The sequence below is a fragment of the Vigna unguiculata genome, chromosome 7 (assembly GCF_004118075.2).
Source record: "Vigna unguiculata cultivar IT97K-499-35 chromosome 7, ASM411807v1, whole genome shotgun sequence".
NCBI classification, from domain to species: Eukaryota; Viridiplantae; Streptophyta; class Magnoliopsida; order Fabales; family Fabaceae; genus Vigna; species Vigna unguiculata.
In genome coordinates, this window is record NC_040285.1 from 18060598 (window position 1) to 18080959 (window position 20362).

Sequence of the window (20362 nt, forward strand, 5' to 3'; positions counted from 1 at the left end):
CTGTCAGACGTTAAATAATGTCGGCCCTGCAATAGTCAGACGTTAAATTACGTCGGCCCTGGTACAGTCCGACGTTAAATTACGTCTGTCAGGGCACACCAGACGTCAAACTGCACCATTTTTTTAAAAAAATTTGACTGTTTTTACAATATCCACACACCTGAAAATCAGAAAATTCCCAGAACAATTTCATAAAACTTTCAGCACAATTTTAGAGTTACAGTTATATATAATAGAACTAAAGTTTCAACATATATTCTAAACTAATATAAATAACAACAAACTAAAAGTTTCAACATGAAATTCTTGTACAATAAAGTTTTTAAAATGAGTTCTAATTCATGTGGTATCAACTCCATCTCTCCAATAGATATGCTGCCCATTCTTGTCTTAGTGTGTGGATAATGTCATCTGGTAGAGGTGATGGATTCTTGAATCGCTGAAAAAGTAATACAATTTCATTATGTATGAATATCATTCTTTAAAGTTTGATATGATTTATAATATGTGAAAGATATATATAATTACCTCTATCCATTCATCTTTAACTGCAGCTTGAATGATTGTTCTTATCCAAGACATGACATAATATCCACATTCCCATGAATCTTCTTGCTTGTTACACTGAACATTACAAATAAAATAAACACATCAAAGTCATAAGTTGACATACAGAAATTAATAACTTTAAAATGAATGAGTTCTAACCTTTGGATATATGACTTTAAGTTGTTGGCCTCTAGGTTTACCCACAATTCTAATGAAATTTTGGAAACATAAAACATATATAAGTTTTTATAACTAAGTAGATACATAGGTTAGGATTGAAAAAAAAATAATACTTACTCTTGTAACATGTTTTTAAAAGCTGGTGGAATCTTCCTATGGCATGAACAAAACCATACAACTAGGCATTGTCTTGGAATGATGAGACAAAGTTGCCAATGATACCTACCATCAATCACAAGTACTTAGCCAAAATAATTAATAATACTTCACAAAATATTATTAGCAAAAACACTTACGAATCAATGTATGGCGCAAAGTAGATCTCTCTATTTGACTCAACCATCCATGTTTGCAAATAAAGTTTGATTTGGTCAGGTGAGTTTCCCGAAGGTTGAATTGTTTGAGGTTCAATGAATCCATAGACGGAAGATCGACCTTGGTCCACAATGACTTTGTCCATGTACCTACAAGAAGACAGTTAGGTATAATATTAAAAGGTACCAATTCCTTGCTTTAAATATGAAATACAATAAAAAAAATCTTACATGCACCATAGTTGTATGACTGAAATATTTAACATCTTGTCTCCTGTAATGATCTCTAGTGCATCATTCAGGTTTATGTACAATGGGACATGACAATGGAGGCCAAATACTCTTAACTCCCACTCTAGCTCTACCGGTCCTCTTTTCAACTTGTGTAATTTCAGAAGCAGCTTTCCTAGAGGATCATCTTCTGCTTCCGCCATTTCATCATCTTCACGTATAACACGTGGACGTCGGACCGGCTGTTTTTCAGGACGAGTGGACTGAAATAAAGATTTATAAAGGTTTGACGTTAAAAGTTTTATAAATTGTAAGATTGAACTACTAAAAACATGATGTCATAATACCTTTGGTGGGCTAAAGTATGGCATGATCAATGCTTTAGGCCAAGCAATAAATGTGCCTAAAGCTTCCCCAACAAATTGGATTTCTGAAGTTGGCACAGGCACTTGGGCATGGGGATCTCGAACTTCATCAATCATCACACGCACATGATGGGGCAATAGAGGAACACCATGGATAGTCTCCCCACCCTGAAGTTGTCGTCCTATGGCCACTACGCGCGGGGGGTCTTCATCAACCAATAGCTCATACTGACTTGTGTAGTCAGTATGATCTACACCAGAGCATGAGCCTTTTGTACTCACACGTTGTCCTGTTGGAGCTTGAGTGGGTAATTCCATGTTCTGTTGCTGCATGGACTGAAGCTTTTCTTCAAGTGTTCTTTGTATTTGTTGTTGCTGTTGAAGTTGTTCCATAAAACGTTGCTCCATAATTCCCATGCGTTGGTTGAATCTTTCCTCCATTTGTTGCTCCATCTTCCTCAAGGCCTCTTGACTCAACGATTCATTACTTCTTTGTGGAGGACCAAAGTAATCTCGAAGACCAATGGCACCTCCAACACCACGCACACGTCCTGGGTGCTCTGGCCTTCCAATTGCCGTTGTGAGTATATCGTCCCGACCATGGCCAACAAACGAACCCTGAGTCTCTTGCTCAATTAATTCATCCTACACCACAAAAGAAAGTTTAATCAAAAGGAGAAACATATGAACTATGATAGTCAAATAAGATTTGTACTTACTATTTTTTGAGATATGATTTGAGCTGATTGTGATGTCATTTGCCCATCGGACTTAGTCCGAGCAGCCTTCCACATCTCGTACCTAGGAATTGCATCCACTAGGTCAGGGGACTCAAGTCCCAGAGTCTGTGCACGCGACTTTTTCAATTTTTTCTCCAATAATGCATAACCACCTCGAGAGAGTACATGTGGTGTATCATTAAGCCTTTGTCTTTGTTGGGCTGCTGTCCTTTTTTCCTGCCACACATAACATTATTTAATAGTTTGAATACAGAAATGTATGACTAGTGTCACTATAAACAAATTTAACAAACAAACTTGCCAGTCTCCAAACTCTCTACATGCACGAAATTGCATCCACTCCTCCTCCGAGATTTTGTACTTCTCACAAGGAGTGTCATGTTGTCTATCTCCAAACACATATAAACGTGTGAGCCTTGCCTTGAAGTCCCTCCATCTGGTGGCTATGTGAGATAAGACTTTCTTTCTAATTCGCTCAGTGTTCGGAGTAATCTCAAATTTGTGCTGTTTAAAACATAAAATATGTTATGTTAACAGTAACATAAAAAAATACTATAGTTGGTTTAAGTAAACATACCACAAGATCCTGCCATAGAAGGTTCTTCTCGACCTCCGCGACGTCATCCCAACATGCAATTGCAATAGAAACTTTCGTTTTGGCCAACATTCCTATGTAGCTACGGTACTTTTTTTCCCAAGGGCCACTGGGTTCACCCGATCGAGGATCAATGTGGACCGGCATCCTCTCTCGTCGGTTTGTGACATCCGGCAACCGAGTCACAGATCTACCAGGTCCCTCCTGGTCTGATCCGGAGCTTGTCATACCTGAAACATATCATTAGGAAATGTTAACAATGAAAATATACTCAATTAACCTCTATTATATTAAAACAGGAAGAAAAATAAAAAAAAAAGTAAATGTGACAATATTATTAAATAAACACCTATTAAGAAATTGTGTTCTCCCATATGCCTTCATTGTGATCACTTCGAATAGCATGGATGTCATCAGTTACATCATCAACTTTGTCTTGAATGGTTCTTGATGAGAAAGATGTTGTCTCAAGTATGTCTAGACAATCTTCATCATCATTTACGTGCATGTTTCTTCCTTCCAATACAACTGACAATTTCTGATTGGCTGGATCAATGACATAAAAAATTTGTCTTGCTTGACTAGCCATAATAAATGGTTCATTTGTATCACTCATCTTGTTAAGATCCACCAAAGTAAAGCCAAAGTCATCTGTGCTAACACCCGAATTACTATCAACCCATTTACACTTGAAAACTGGCACTCTAAAAGTCACATAATCAACTTCCCATATTTCGTGTATTATTCCAAAGTAACTCATGGATGCTGTAACTAGATTCTTGTCCTTAGAACTGGCAAAATGTACAGATTCAGCTTGAAGTGTAACCCCACTATTTTGAACTCTACTTTTGTCATCTTCCATCTTTGAATAAAAACAATGATTGTTTATGTAGTACCCGCCATATGTAATGACATCATTGTTCGGTCCACGAGCTAGCCTCAATAGAGTTTCAGAAACATTTGGAGTCGCGTAAACCTTTTTCTTAAACCATGATAAGAATGTTTTGTTATGTTCATTAAGTGCCCATTTTTCACTCATTCGTGGATGTGCTGATTTCGTTTCATCAATGTGTTGCGTTATGTAAGGAATGACCTCTACAATGTTGTTTAAGATGTACAAATGGGCTTGATCAACTAATTTTCTACTAACACTTTGAATCTTCACTCCACGCACACCCTTACCTTCACATTTACCTTCATGTCTAGTCTTAGGAACTCCAATTGGTTCACAACTTGGCATATAACTTGAGCAGAATTCAATGGCTTCTTCTGCAATGTACCGCTTTATAATAGAAGCTTCTGGTCGATACTGATTCTTGACATATCCCTTTAAGATCTTCATGTATCTTTCCACTGGGTACATCCATCTCAAGAAAACTGGCCCACATAATCGAATTTCCCTCACAAGATGAACTATCAAATGAACCATGATATCGAAAAATGAAGGTGGAAAATACATTTCCAATTGACACAATAGTCTAATGGCCTCATTTTCCAAATCGTCTAACACTCGAGGGTCAATAACTTTCTTGCATATGGCATTGAAGAACATACACAAACGTGTTAGAATACCTCTGACAGAAGTAGGTAAGATGGCTCGAAAAGCTACTGGTAAAAGTTGTTGCATCAACACATGACAATCGTGAGACTTTAAACCGACTAACTTTAAATCTTGCATAGAAACAAGGCTACTAATATTTGAAGAGTAACCTTGGGGAACCTTCACACTTCTTAAACACTCACAAAAAATTTGCTTCTCTTTTCTAGAAAGAGTGTGACAAGCTGGAGGCAGGTAGGTTCGTCTTCCAATTGATTGTGCATGTAACTCAGAACGGATGCCCATTTCAGCCAAATCTTGTCGTGCTTTAACTCCATCTTTAGTCTTTCCTTTTACATTTAGTAAAGTCCCGATGACGCTATCACATACATTTTTTTCAACGTGCATCACGTCTATACAATGTCGTACATCAAGTTTACACCAATATGGAAGATTAAAGAAGATTGATCGTTTCTTCCAAATGCTTTTTTCCGTGGTCTTTTTCTTTGGATGTTTCCCAAACACAATGTCAATGTTTTCCACTTGGTTGTATATTTCTTCACCATTGCGGGGTCTCGCTACAACTTCATCCTCAGGACTTCCATTAAATGCTTTTTTCATTCTACGATAAGGATGATTTCGAGGAAGAAACTTTCGATGTCTTGTATACACAGTTTTCTGACTGTGCTTCAATTGAATATAACTCGTGTTTTTTTCACAAATGGGACATGCAAAATGACCTTTAACACTGTAACCGCTCAAGTTTCCATATGCTGGAAAATCATTTATGGTGCAAAACAACATTGCACGCAAACAAAACAATTCTTCAGAATATGAATCATACACATCGACACCTTCTTCCCATAATAGTTTCAAATCATCGATCAACGGCTTTAGGTACACATCAATGTCATTTCCAGGTTGTCTAGGACCCGATATCATCATAGACAACATCATATATTTCCTCTTCATGCACAACAAAGGAGATAAATTGTAAATCATCAGCAAAACTGGCCACGAACTATGTTTGCTACTTAAGTTCCCATAAGGATTCATACCATCTGTAGCAAGTCCAAGTCTTAAGTTTCTTGGCTCAGCACCAAATTCTGGATATGTTTCATCAATCTTCTTCCATTGTGGAGAATCAGCTGGGTGTCGAAGAAGATTATCACACTTTCTTCCATCAACGTGCCATTTCAGGTTTTTTGCATCTTCTTTAATGGAAAATAGTCGTTTGAATCTAGGAATTATAGGAAGGTACCACATCACCTTAGCAGGTGGACCATCTTTGTCTTCATCGCCACTATTTCCATCAATTTTCTTTTTAAACCGCGATAAACCACATGTTGGACACGCCTTCAGTGAAGCAAACTCGTCTCTGTATAAAACACAATCATTTGGGCATGCATGTATCTTTTGATATTCCAAACCCATTGGACATAAAACTTTCTTCGCTTCGTAATTACGGATAGGTAACGTGTTATTTTCTGGAAGCATCTCCTTTAACAACTCCAACAATTCTGTGAAACTTGTATCCGTCCATCCATGCCTTGCTTTTAAACTGAATAATTTCAAAGTTGCTGACAGTCGCGTAAAGTTAGTGCATCCTGGGTACAATTGTTCCTCTGAATCGGACTTAAGAGAATCATATAAATGAACTTTTCCAAAATTCTCCTCCCCAACATCACGTACCATATCTTCTAAATGATCATTCATCCAGTCATCTACATAATCTGTTCCTCGTGACGTTGTAGGCTTGTCTAATACTTCTCCATGCCAAGTCCAAAGTGTATAACTTCTCATTATACCAAAGATGAATAGATAATCACGCATTGTTCCTAAGTCATGACGTATTTGATTAAGACAACGAACACAAGGACAAAAATATGTCCCGTTACTTGAGATTGCGTGTTCTTGAACATATTGCAAAAACTCAGAAACCCCCTTTTCATACTCTTCACTTATGCGACGCTCATTCATCCAGCTTCGATCCATACTATATGTTCGTAAAAAACTCAATCAATCTCAAACTTTTAACTCTCACAAGGTGAGGCCCTACCCATTCGAAAAAATTATTTTTCATAATTTGCTAACACATGTACAAATAAGTCAAACATCATAAATTTCACAAAATTTCGACAGCATTTCGCATTGGTCTCTGAAGTACACGAAATGAAAGTGATTAATCATGATCACAATCAAGTATGCATCCAGAGAACAACACAAATTAGCCTCAATCGAAATTTTATGAAATTTATGCGTAAACCTCAATGTACACATTGTAGCAAATTATGAAAAATAATTTTTTCAAACTGTCCAATCGGACAATTCAAGATTTAATACAAACGATTAAAAATTTAATCATTTGTATTAAATCTCAAACGGGAACTAAGTTTCGCTCACTGTATACTATAATATCTAATAATAATATTCAAAAATAAAATGCAATGAGAATTATTTAAAATGCATATATCTAATAATAAATATAATTTTATTTACTAATTTTACAAATATTATTATAAAATTTTAAATAAAATATAAAAATAGGCCAAAAAAATTAACAAAAAAATAGTCTAAGACTAAAACTATAATGACATTTATAAATTAATACAAGTAATTCTATACATACAATGAACAAATATATACATACAATGAAAAACTAACCTCCTCTAATTGAAAGACGAACTTTGAGAGGAAGTCTAGGGTCTCCGCACACTGCTGGCCAAATGGGAACGAAGAGCAAGTGGGACGAATCTCAAAACGCTGCAAATGGGGATGAAAACGGAAAATAATCGGTTCAAAACGCGTAAAATCAACCCATAATTAAACCCCAACAAGTTTGATGGCCAAAACCTTTCGAAACTCACCTGGAGGGGGTCGGAAATGGCGTCGCCGGCGGGAACTCTCGCGAAAACGATGAACAGCGCGAGGGTTCTGCGTTTCGCGCAGAGATAAAGCAAAACTTAACGTCGGGGGTGTTATGCCCGACGTTAAGTGACATCGGGGGTGGGGGGGCCGACGTTAAGTGACGTCTGGCGCGCGCTGGTCCGACGTCCCTTGACGTCTGTCGAGCTGGGGGTCGACGTCCTTTTTTGAGTGACGTCGGGGCGTTTTTGAACAGACGTTAAGTAACGTCTGACGTGGAGCGGGCAGACGTTAAAAATGTCTCATTATTTACAAAAATGCCACCGCGCATTTTTAACGTTGGACTTTTTTTAGACAGACGTTATTGGAGTGACGTTAAAGGCCTTTTTTGTGTTAGTGATGTCATGCAATGCATATGCAGGATGCCATGGAAATTAAATGCTGGAAATGCAAACTTTAACACAACCAAAGTCAACTACAATTCACCCCTAAGAACCCTTTAAAGAAAAAATTCAAAAAAGTGAAAATTGTCTAACCATTTCCTACTTGTTCCAAACCAAAATTGCTAATTTGAGACTCCTTGTTCATGCACACTTGATTTGCTTTGATCTTCTCCTCGTTTGTCCATCTCAAACCACCCTCACTTTCTCCATCTAGATCTTCAAATCACCTCTTTTGATCACGCATCAGCCTTCACTTCCGTTTACATCAAGTTTTGGTTCGCGTACTCAGGTTGCAACATCAGGGGCGTTCTTCGTGATGGAATGTTGGATCAGAGTTGTGCCTCCCTTGTTCATAAGCAAAGGATGGATTAGTAGAATTAAGTGAAACGCACGTTTTGAATAATGGGTCAACCATTTTAGCTAACCAAGGCAAGGGTTGATCTACAAATAAAAGAAATTTGAGTCAAGGCTTCAAAACTTAAAAAAATAAAATAAAAATATTCTAAAAAGAAGGATTTTTAAAGAGAACACAACTAAATGCAACAAAATACTATTGAAACCAACCTTTTTATCACATTTTTCAAAAAATTCTATTTTTCTAAATAATCAACAAAAGCTAATTAGTTAAAGAAAAACACATATTTATTTAAACTAAAATTAAATTTTTAGAAAGGAAAAAAAAAAAAAAGGATGTTATCAAAATACCTTCCGAAATATACAATCCAAAAAGCAAATTAAAAATTTGTATTATGAGTTTTATAATCTAAAAAGCATGAAATTTGAATGTACACCACCAGTAACCACAATCACTATCCACCACCACCTCTAACAATCACGGGCCACCAACAAACAACAATAACAACATTAAATACACTCCCGCCTCATACATTCTGGGTCTTTCTTCCTACACTTCCAAGCATTTCTTCTGCACCTCCAATTTTTTTTTAAATTTCCAAAATACTCTTTGATCATTTAAAAAAACTCACGGATATCACACCTCCAAAAATACTTTTGGATGTCGACTTTCGGAAGTCAAAATATATAACTTCCGGAAGTCAAAATATATCATCGAAAATCGACTTTCAAAAGTCAAAATATATCACCGGAAGTCAACTTCCGAAAATCAAAATATATTACCGGAAATCGACTTTCGGAAGTCAAAAATCATTATCGGAAGTCGACTTTCGAAAATAAAAATACATTACGAAAGTCGACTTCCGTATATAAAAAAGAATAATATATTTTATTTTATTTTATTTTAAAAACACGTATTAAAAATTATAAAACATATAAATTTAAAAAAAAAAAAACTTTAAAAAATAAAAAATAAGTAATAAAAATACTAAATAAAATATTGAAAAATAAAATTTAAAAATAATTTAAATTAAAATAATAAAACTTTAAATTTAAAAAAATGAAATTATTTTTAAAAGTTAAAAAATATAAATTTTTTTAAATTTAAAGTTTTTTTATTTTAATTTAAATTATTTTTAAAATTTATTTATTTTATTTATTTTATTAATATTATTATAATTATTTATTATTTTATATTTTATTTGAATTTTTTAATTTTGTTTAAAATTTAAATATTTAATTTTAAACAAATTTTTAAAATTTTTTCAATTATATATTTTTTATATTTTAAATTTAAATTTATTTTTATGTAATTTATTAAACATTTAATAAAAGAAAAAAAAATTAAAAAAATCGTATTTAAAATAACATATATAAATAATATATAAATAATGAAATTTAAAATTAAAAAAAACGAATATATATATATATATATATTTGTATATATTTTTTCTTTTTTCTTTTTTTAATTTATTTAAAGTTTTATTATTTTAAAATGAATTTAAATATTAAATAAAATTAAATGAAGCAGAATAAATTTTTTATTCTTTTGTTTTTTTTATTTAATGTTTAATATTATTTGAATTTTACCTATTTTTATATTTATATTTATTTTTCAGTATATTAAATTAAAATAAAATTATATATATAGATATTAATATTGTTTAAAAAATATATATGAAGAAATATGAAAACGTAAAAAATAAATAAAATAATAATCTAAAAAAATCGTTAAAAGTTAAAAAATATAAATTTTAAAAAGAATTAAAAATATTAAAAATAAAATTTGTTTTTCATTTACGGAAGTCAACTTCCGGAAGTCGACTTACGGAAATAATTTTTGACTTCCGGAAGTCGACTTCCGGTGATGATTTTTGACTTCCGTAAGTTGACTTCCGGTGATACATTTTGACTTTCGGAAGTCGACTTCCGGTGATATATTTTGACTTTCAGAAATTGACTTCCGTAATATATTTTGACTTTCGGAAGTCATATATTTTGACTTCCGAAAGTCGAAATAATTTTGGGACTTCCGGTGATACATTTTGACTTTCCGGAAGTCATATTTCTTAAATGGTCAAAGGGTTTTTTAAGAATTTAAAGAAAATTTGAAGGTGTAGAAGAAATTTTGGAGGTGCAGGAAGAAAGACCATACATTTTTTATTATAGGTGCAGCTTTGGTAATTATTGAAGTGTAGGAAGAGGAAAGAAATATAGAATTTTTAATATATTTTATTCAAAGGTAAGATGTGGATAAAACATGGGAATGAAGGAAGAGAAAAGGGGGTGCAGGAAGAAATGCTCTCTCTTTTGTACCCAACTATGTAGTAGTGTTTTTATCTGCATCGTTGTTTTTCATTTTACCAAAATTGTCACCTAAGTCAACCCTTGGGGCACTACAATTTATATTTCTTATCCACCCGTATTATATAAATATATATATATATAGTTTCATGATTGGGAGAGAGAGAGGATTGGCAACAGTTGTTAACCATTGTGAAAGAATAAGAATGACGTGAAACGTATTGAAGGGATTAGGACTTTGCGCGTACGTTGCCAACTTCCCAAGAAACCGAAATTGGGTATTTCTTTACTGGAGCACGCGATGTTCAACTTTTTAGCGGGCCATAGGGCTTGGGCTTCAAAGGAAAAACACCATATCCACTACTCACACTTTTATTTGATTCCTTTTCCCTTTCATTCAAGGAAAAAGCACCAAAAGAACCTTACAAAGTCAAGCCCCAACCTTCAAGAAACAAATGCTCTCTACCCTACACCAAGGTAAACAATTGGGTATGAGGTCCTTATTTGCTTAATTAAAAGAAGAAAAAAAACTCTGTAAATAATTTTGGGGCAGAAATAGATTCTTTTTTTGTTTTATTGAAACAAGATGTTTCTCGAGAGTTAAACCACTCATCTTTTGAGGTATACAAATTTGTTTAAGAAATTTATCTCTTTTAATAATTCTTTTTTATGTACCTTTCATAAATTGAATTCCTTACCACGTATTTAAGGATCCCGAATATCTATGACTTAAATTTACTTTTAATTCTCGTAGTTAAGTAAATTAATGATTTTGGTCCCTATATTGATGTGCCCATTAGTGACGACAGAATTAGTTATTTATTCTTGTGGAATAATTGTAATCACGGAAAACATGTTATCATTTTTATTAGCCACTATTGTTAGGTCAAAAACGTTTAATTTTATACAAAAGAAAAGAATTAAGCGTGCTATTAAATTTTATAGAGATCAAAATTACATATTAATGGAACTATATCTATAGATTAAAAAGGATCTATATATCAATTATGTATGAAAATTATACTAAACTTATTTATATTTTATGTTTCAATTTGTTCCTTTATATTCTGAAAAACCACTTTAATACAATGTCTTCATTAGAATAAATTGGCTTTTTCCGTAAGTTTCTTTAGTACTAATTATAACAATTTTTAACAAATATGACTTTCACATAGTTTATTATTCTTATAAGGCCAAAATATATTCTCTAAAGTCTCCTAAAAAGTTTGAGGGTTCTCAAACTTGGTCTCGAAAAGAACTCGTCTTCCAAAGTTGCAAATAGGGGGAGATGTCTGCAAAGGACACCTTGATGCCAAGTCAGTCTGAGATGTCAGAAAAAAAAAATCATCTATATCTTTATGCCCAAATTCAACGAGTATCAAACTTTTGTCTCATTTCCATGCCCACCAGGTGACAGGTATATTCTCGTACTTATACACATACCCATTTTCTTACTATTTCAATATTAATTAATTAATTTTTATAAAATAATAAAAATTACACTAAAGGAAACATAATATTATCAAATATTCAATATTAGAAAGAGGGTTATTTCTTCGATATCAAATATTTAGAAAGAAATTATAATTATATATATTTCAAATTAGAATACCAAATAAAATTTCATGAGAACCAAAATATTTATTAAATTTGCAAACATAGTGGAACATAGTAGATAAAATTTAAAAATATTTTAAAACAAATATCAAAGGAAAACAAATATTCAAATTTAAATATATATTTTAAATATCATTATTTGTTTACTTCAATTTTTTAAATTCTAATGAATATCTTTTTTATACACTATAAAGTTTATAACACACCACTAGATCAAAATAATGCAAATAACAAATATTAAACTAATAATAAAAAATTTTTAACATAGATCTTATATCTTTTGAACTTCAATATACGTTGAATGGTGATAAAAAAAATTCATGGCAATTACATTAAATTTTTATATTATAGTAAATAAATTATTTATACAATTATAGTGACAAAATTACAATATGATTGATAATGAGTTAGAAAATAAAAAAATAATTATATAAAATATATCAAAATAGTATTCTACATGATAAAAATAAATAACAAATAAAAATATTAAAAAGTTATCAAATGTATGTTTTAGAAACAATTTGAGAGACTATTGAATGAAATTGCGCAAAGAAAAACAAATGTATCATTAAGGGTATGATAAGATGAAAAATACTTTAGATATCTAAGAAAAATTTTCAAATAACAACCTGGTCAATGGTTGAGAAATACGAAAATTGTTTTAAAGAAACAAAAAGGTTCTTCAAATGAAACAAAAATTAATAATAATAGAGTAAAGAAGATAATGTTTTTATATTACCTGTGAAAAGTTTATGCTATTAAACACTTAAATTGAAAGTGTTAAACATTTTCATATGAAATGAAAATATACAATAAATAAAAATATTAAAAAAGAATAGAAATATTCAAATGTGAGACATAAAAAATATTTAATTGACATACACCATTTGAACATAGTTACATAAAGGTTATGATAAAATGAAAAATATATTAGAGATGCGAATGAATTTCATGACAAACCAAACAATTATGAGAAATAAAAAATAGAAAGTTTGTAGTAATATATATATATATATATATATATATATATATATATATATATAAGGTTACTTAATTAACTATGAATATTTAATAATTTAAACAAGGACGGGTGATATGGTGGGGATGAGTATTATGGCGAGTACGGGACGGGGACGTGACTAGGGATGTCAACGGGACGGGTAGGGTACAGGTAGTAACTCCCTCGTACCCTACCCACTGAATAAATATTTGCCCTACCCGTACCCATATCCGTCGTGTATCTGTTATGCGAGTACCCGCATAATTTTTTAATATCCACGGGTACCCGTGGGTATTTACAAAAAAAAAATAAAAATAAATATTTAACATATTTTAATTGTAAATTCAAATAAAATACAATACATAACATTCATAAATTTTAAACAAAGTCCAAATAACTCATTTAAATAGTGTTGAGTGACAGTTTATAAAGAAATGATTTTTTTTTAAAACTAATTGATAAAAAAAATAAATCCTTCAAAATCAATATGTTAATATTTTAACATTGTTTTTTTTTATGTTTTTTAATGTAAATTTGAGTATAGCGGGTACAGGCATCCACGGGTACAACTACTATGATACCCGTACCCGCCACGTTAACATGCAAATACTAAAAATACTCGTACCCGTTACCCGCAAGTATCCATTTACAATATCCATTTCCTACCCGTTGTGGGATTTATCTCGAAGTATGGATTTTTTTGACATTTCTAGACGTGACATATATGTACATTCTCATACCCATTCCCATACCCAATTAAAAAAATCAAGAATTCCCCATATCCATACTCAATCAATGTAGAGATTCTCGTCAAAACGAGGATAGGTTTGGACTATACGCACGATAGTTTTATACTTAACAATATATCTTATTTAAGTTTCAAATAATATCAAATAAAAAAGAATGGTTAAAATTAAAGATCGGTCACTTAAATACTAAAATTAATAAAATAGTTTTTTAATTTAAAAAAAAATATTTAAAGAGTAAAATTGTAAAACAAATGTAACTAGAGAAATCTCCATATATATATATATAATTAGTAAAGATCATTATATTTAAAGATGTATAACTTGATCATTCTATCTAAAACTATATATAAAAAAAAATCTTTCTTTTGTTAATAAATATAACTATTTTTAAATTTTATGTCCATATTTTATAATTTCAATTTTACCCTTTACAATATAATTATTTGTTAAATTTTTAAAAATTAATAATTATTTCTACATATTTTCTATAAAATTGTCTATCTTCTCTCCTTTTTTTCCTTATTCATCAGTTATTTACTCATCTTCTTTGTATTCATTGCACTTTATTTCACTTTATTTTTAATAAATATAACTTTATTTTGTATATTAACTTAATAACATTACAATATTATCACCAATTAATGTAATATCATACATATTTAAATTAAAAAATGTGAATACACATACGCGATGCGATAATGCTCGTGTTTATGCTAATAATAAATAATATACATATGCATAGAGATTTAATTCTTATATTTTAACTTTAAGCTACTTATACTCCTCAACAATCACTTATATTTATATTGAAATTTATGTTAAATTACTCTTTTGATCTTTTTTTACTTTTGTCAAGAAGTTTCAAATTGGTCCTCTATTTTTTTTTTCACAATTTGGTCCTTTTAAAAAAAATATTCAATTTGGTCATTTCAATTAGTTTGACAAAACAGTGTTAAAGTTAATATAAAGTGGCAAATTGACTAAAAAATAAAAAATACACAAATTAACACGTAATATTGACTTTAACACTATTGGGTCAAACAAACAGAAATGATCAAATTGAATCATTTTTAAAAATACTAGAACCAAATTGAGACAATAAGAAATCGAAAAACTAATTTAAAACTTCTTAACTAAAACAAAAACTAAAAAAATAGTTTAACCTAAAATTTAAATATTGTCTCTCCAGTTTTTAAATGGTAACTATTTTTATTAATTTAGAATAAACTATTATGAGAGATTGATTTAATTGTACTCATTTGACAGAATCAATCATCATTGTGAATCTTTCTTTTCAATTTTATATATATATATATATATATATATATATATATATATATATATATATATATATATATATATATATATATATAATACTAAAACATTTCTATTTTAAAGTTATATTTTAATAATTTTTCATCTATATAGATGTTTGCATATGTGTATATTATTATGAACTTAAGATAACACATTTGTTTCATTTGGTGTAATATAGATAGAAATTCAGAAGATATTGATTCAGTGTAAACAATAATGGTGATTTATAGATCTTAAATCTCATCGATTACCATTCCTCAATCATCGCCCTTCAATTATTTATGCTCCCATTGTTGTCATGTGTCTTTATCAACTGAAAACCAGATATGATAATAAGGATAGTGAATATCAATAATGAAGATGTTTGCAAATAATTATAGTGCCAATTGAAAATTGAGAAAAAAGAAAAACATGCTCATTAGGATTTCTTCTCGACACTATATAAGGAATGCTTTTATTAAGAAAGACAAATTCACTTCAATGATTCATTATTTTTTTTCTTTTGGAAGTAAGATAAAATAATTTTAATATATACACGCACGCATATAAAAAACAAGCAAATCTATAAAAAAGTAAAACCCAATCCTGTTGGAGAATAGTGAAAGAATCTCTATACTCATGTAAGCCCTAGGCAGCAATTAGATTTCTGTCTCAGTCAAGTGTTCATGTTCGCCGACAAATATGAAAGTGTTATCATTAAGATTTTAATTTACTTTTTTTAATAAAAGGTTTAGGTGTATCACACTTTACAATATAATGATTTAGGGGAAGTTCCATGAATATGTGAATCAAGTTTTCATGTTAGTATAGCAGATCTTGAATTTGTGTCTTTCAAAAATATTAGGTTTAAAAAGAGCATTTTTGTTCTTCAAAAACTCTTGTTTTAAGATTTCTATCATTTAATGAACAATAAATTTTTATGGGTCTAACTTTCATTTAATGGGTTCACTCTCTTAAATTAGAGTTCACTCCCTGCAAAACATATAATTTCTACTACTCGTGTGCAGATAAATTCTATTGGATATTTGAATATCACAAGACCATGATATATGCTTCATTGTTCACGACGAAAATGAACGAAGAGGGCTTCTATGATCTTATGAGTTAAATTACCTGGCACTTTGAATTGACCCAAACACGTCTTATGTAAGTCCTTAGGTCTTGGCTTAATTTTTTTCCTTTTTTTTTCTGTGGCTGATTTATTTTCCCACAAGCTTCTCCATTTATCTCTAGTCTCAATTTTTTTCTCCCTAAATTTGTAATGCAATTTCTCACCTTTTCGAACACAAATTATATCAATTAGGAGATACCGACCCGACATAGTGCTGTGTTCCCGAGATATTGTCCGCTTTAGAATGTGGAACTCTGTCACAATTTTGTCCTTAAAAGGAGCCTCAGAGGATGAAGGGAGGAAGAAGTATTTAAACTGCGCTTGACATCGATTCCTAAGCGATGTGAGACTTATTGGGTGTATCGGAACAAACCCCTAATCAAGGGCAAGGAGAGTTGTCGTCCCCACAAACGGTGCCAATGTTCCGACCGCAAGTCAGCAGCATCGTCAAGATCAACCACCGCGTTCCCGAGATATTGTCCTGCTAGGACCAAACGTGCCTAGAGGGACAAAACGCTTTTTAGAGTTGGTATTGTTGAAAATATTTAATATGATTTAAAATAAAATAAAATAAATTACTCTATTATTACTTATGGACTATTATTTTATGGACAAATGTTACTTATGGGTTATAATGGGTTGAACTTTATTACCAATTACTATTTTATATAATCGGATTTTATTACAATTTTACTCTTATTCCACTCCTTTTTAGCTATAAATACTATTATTTGTACAAGGAAAAACACAATAAGAATCACAAAACAACTTATATAAAATTGTTGAGTCTTTTATTTTATATTGTCTTTTAAAACGTTGGTGTTCATAAGGTTTTGAGATCATTCCTTGCACATAATATTTTGTTTTGCCTCTGTGTAATAGAGACGTTTTCTCCCCGAGGACAATACTCTATGTGTCTCAATCCTGGCTCTTCCTACCCTTTCTTCATTTATATTTTTTTCCTATATTATTATTATTTGTTTGACTTGATGAATCTTCTATTATTTATATCTTTGTCTTTCTCTAATAATAATAATTATTTATTTTAATTGATATTTTCCTACCATTCTTAGAGAGAAAATTATATTGTTTTACTTTATTTATCATTATTCCTTTTATTCATTTTATTGTAAAATTTTGTTAATATTATATAATATGTTTGTTATGGTTATGATTAAGACATTTTTGAACAAGCCAATAAATTTTATGGGTATATATATATATATATATATATATATATATATATATATATATATATATATATATATATATATATATATATATATATATATATATATATATATATATATATATTTTGCTAGTAACAATATGCTTTTTTCTATTTCTAAATCCGATAAAGATATTTTATATCACGAATATATTTTAAGTGTTTTGTATGATAACATTTGTAAAATAATTTGTCGTACTAAAACTATTATGGGAAGCGCTTGAACTAAACTAGGCATTTGTGAAAAAAATGTTTATCTTGATATTTTGTGAAAAATAATGACCGATAATGTAAATAATTCTTTCTTCTAAGTGATCAAACAAAGGACTTAAAGTGGTAGTTATGTGTGTATCACATTTCGGCATAATCCTATAGGCCCTAAATCTTTTCCTGTCATACTTCTATTAATTTCAAAATAGAAAATTAAAGACTATGTTTGGCAATAGTTTGGCTATTTGTAACAACTGTTTTTTATTACCTCAAAATTAAAGATCTTAGTTTCCTATTTTATATCTCATTCTAAGTTTGGCAAGTGTGAAACTATTTACGTGACTCCTTGTGGTTGCATTGCGACACTCTTTAGGCTCTTGACCTTGATCATTTAAATTGAAACTTTCTCTCTTATTGTTCTAAGCAATCATATGAATTATTCTTAAGGTGGTTATATATATATATATATATATATATATATATATATATATATATATATATATATATATATATATTCTTCTCTTCTAACCCTTTAACCTCAAATATACTTACAATAAGATAGGTATACTTGGAAAATTTTAGTTTGGATTGTTTCCTTGGTGGTACTTATGTGTATGTATTACCATTTGTGTTCTTCAATTCCAATAACATCTTATTAAAACTGTTGTAGGCGTGACAATTTTTATCACTCATAAAAGCCTTTATAGTCTCATAGTCTCATCATTCCTCCATGTAGACAACATGTCATAGTCTCATAGTCATCTTGTTTTATTTTTTCTGCTCATTTTCATGTTTAACATATTCATTATGTTTCATAGAGAAGTGTGTCATAGAGGGCTAAGGATGAGGACAAAATTATGAAAAAGTTTCACTCTAGAGCATTTCATAGACTCTCAGAGATGTTTAAAAAAACTAGAAAAGAAGGTAACAAGGCCTAATTGGATTGGAGCTTCTATTTGGAACTGTTTGCCAAAAAAGTGGAATATGCCAACATATCGAAAAAAAATGTGATACAACTAAGAAAAATCGTGCATCAGAAAAAGGTGGAACATTACACACCAAGGGATTTATCAGCGTGCATGACCACACTATCCGTTTGGCACAACATATTTAATATACTTTTATACTTATTTATGATGTAACACCAATTACTTACTTTACAATTTGTTGTGTTTGCAAAAATAAATGCTTAGTCGTGCAGCTCATGTTGATGAAATCTTTCAACAACACACATACGAAAGACTTTCGACGATATTGTTGACAAAAGATCAATTTTGTCGGTGTTTCACAATGCAACCCCTATACCCTGTTGAGGAGGAGAGACTGAGAAACAAGTGTTGTTTAGAGGCGACAGGTGGAAGGTATAAGGGACGAGTATATGGAGTTGGACATCTGGATTCTCAAGATGATTGTGTTCAGAGTTACTTAAAACATACACAGGCGTGTTCTAGTCAACAAGTTCCTTTGGAAGATATTAATGAACTTCAACAGCGACTAGCAACTACCGAGGATCGAATGTCCGAGAAAAATCATGAAATGAGTACTCAATTTCAAAACCAAATGCAAACTTAATTCCAAAACTTCCAAATTTTACTTGGTACACTCATGTAGTATCCCCCCACCTCTTGTAGCAGTTGCTGCATAAAATATTCTTCAATCACCAAACACTCAACAACAACAAAATCAAGAGTTGGAGGACAATCCACAAGTGCAACATGATAATGAAGGCCAAATTAATTCACCTCGTCCTTATACTGATTATTAGACTTAGGGAAAACATTATGTTATATCAAGAACCTTTATATTAGTATGCTTGGATGTTTATGTAAGGTTTGGATTATGGTAGTTTTAACTTAGATAAAACATTATGTTTTTGTAAGGTTTGGAAAACATTATGTTATATTAGGAACATTGCATGTGTTATATGTGCATTATTTGTTACTCCTAAATATAAGCATTATAATTTTTCTACATAATGTGTTGATACAATATTAATTTGAACTGTATCAGAAAATATACTTAGGATAAATCGCAGGACAAACAATCCAAAACCAAAAGCTTTAAAAAAAGGTAATTACCTACAAATATATCGGTAGGTAATTACCTACCTACGTATATATCGGTACGTAATTACCTATGAATTCCAATATCCATAGGTAAGCGTTAGCTACAATCATATTACTTATGGATTTCTGTCCATAGGTAATTCGTAGGTAAATTTGTTTTGCCTACGAATTTTGGACATTATATACGGATTTGTGTAGTAGGTAATACCATTTTTTCTTGTAGTGGTTGATGTATGTGTTCTTGAAATAATATTTTTTCTTCTAAAGGTAATTATTATTAAATTTATCAATGATATGTTAGAACTGTACTAATTAAGTCACATATTTAGGACAATATATATGTTGACCTAATTCATGGTTGGAAATATTAATCACATAAATCTATAAATAAGAGATATATATTTCACTTATTGTAGCTTAAGATGTCCAATTTCTCAAACTATTGTAACACATTTTCATTACTAGAAGACATTTTTTTATTATGTTTAATCATGTATGCATTAGATACAAGGTTAATTGTACACTAACAATATTTTGAAATAGACTATAGTAGAGTTTGATGTATTTAAATTATTGTTTATCAACAT

General features: G+C 30.7%; 1 protein-coding gene across 1 annotated transcript; it reads right to left on the minus strand.

The window, feature by feature from the left end:
- Positions 1-3326: 3326 nt before the first annotated feature.
- LOC114191244 lies at positions 3327-6506 on the minus strand. Its single transcript, XM_028080417.1, has one exon. The coding sequence runs from the start codon at positions 6504-6506 to the stop codon at positions 3327-3329; it is 3180 nt and encodes a 1059-aa protein (XP_027936218.1).
- Between the last annotated feature and the right edge of the window lie 13856 nt (positions 6507-20362).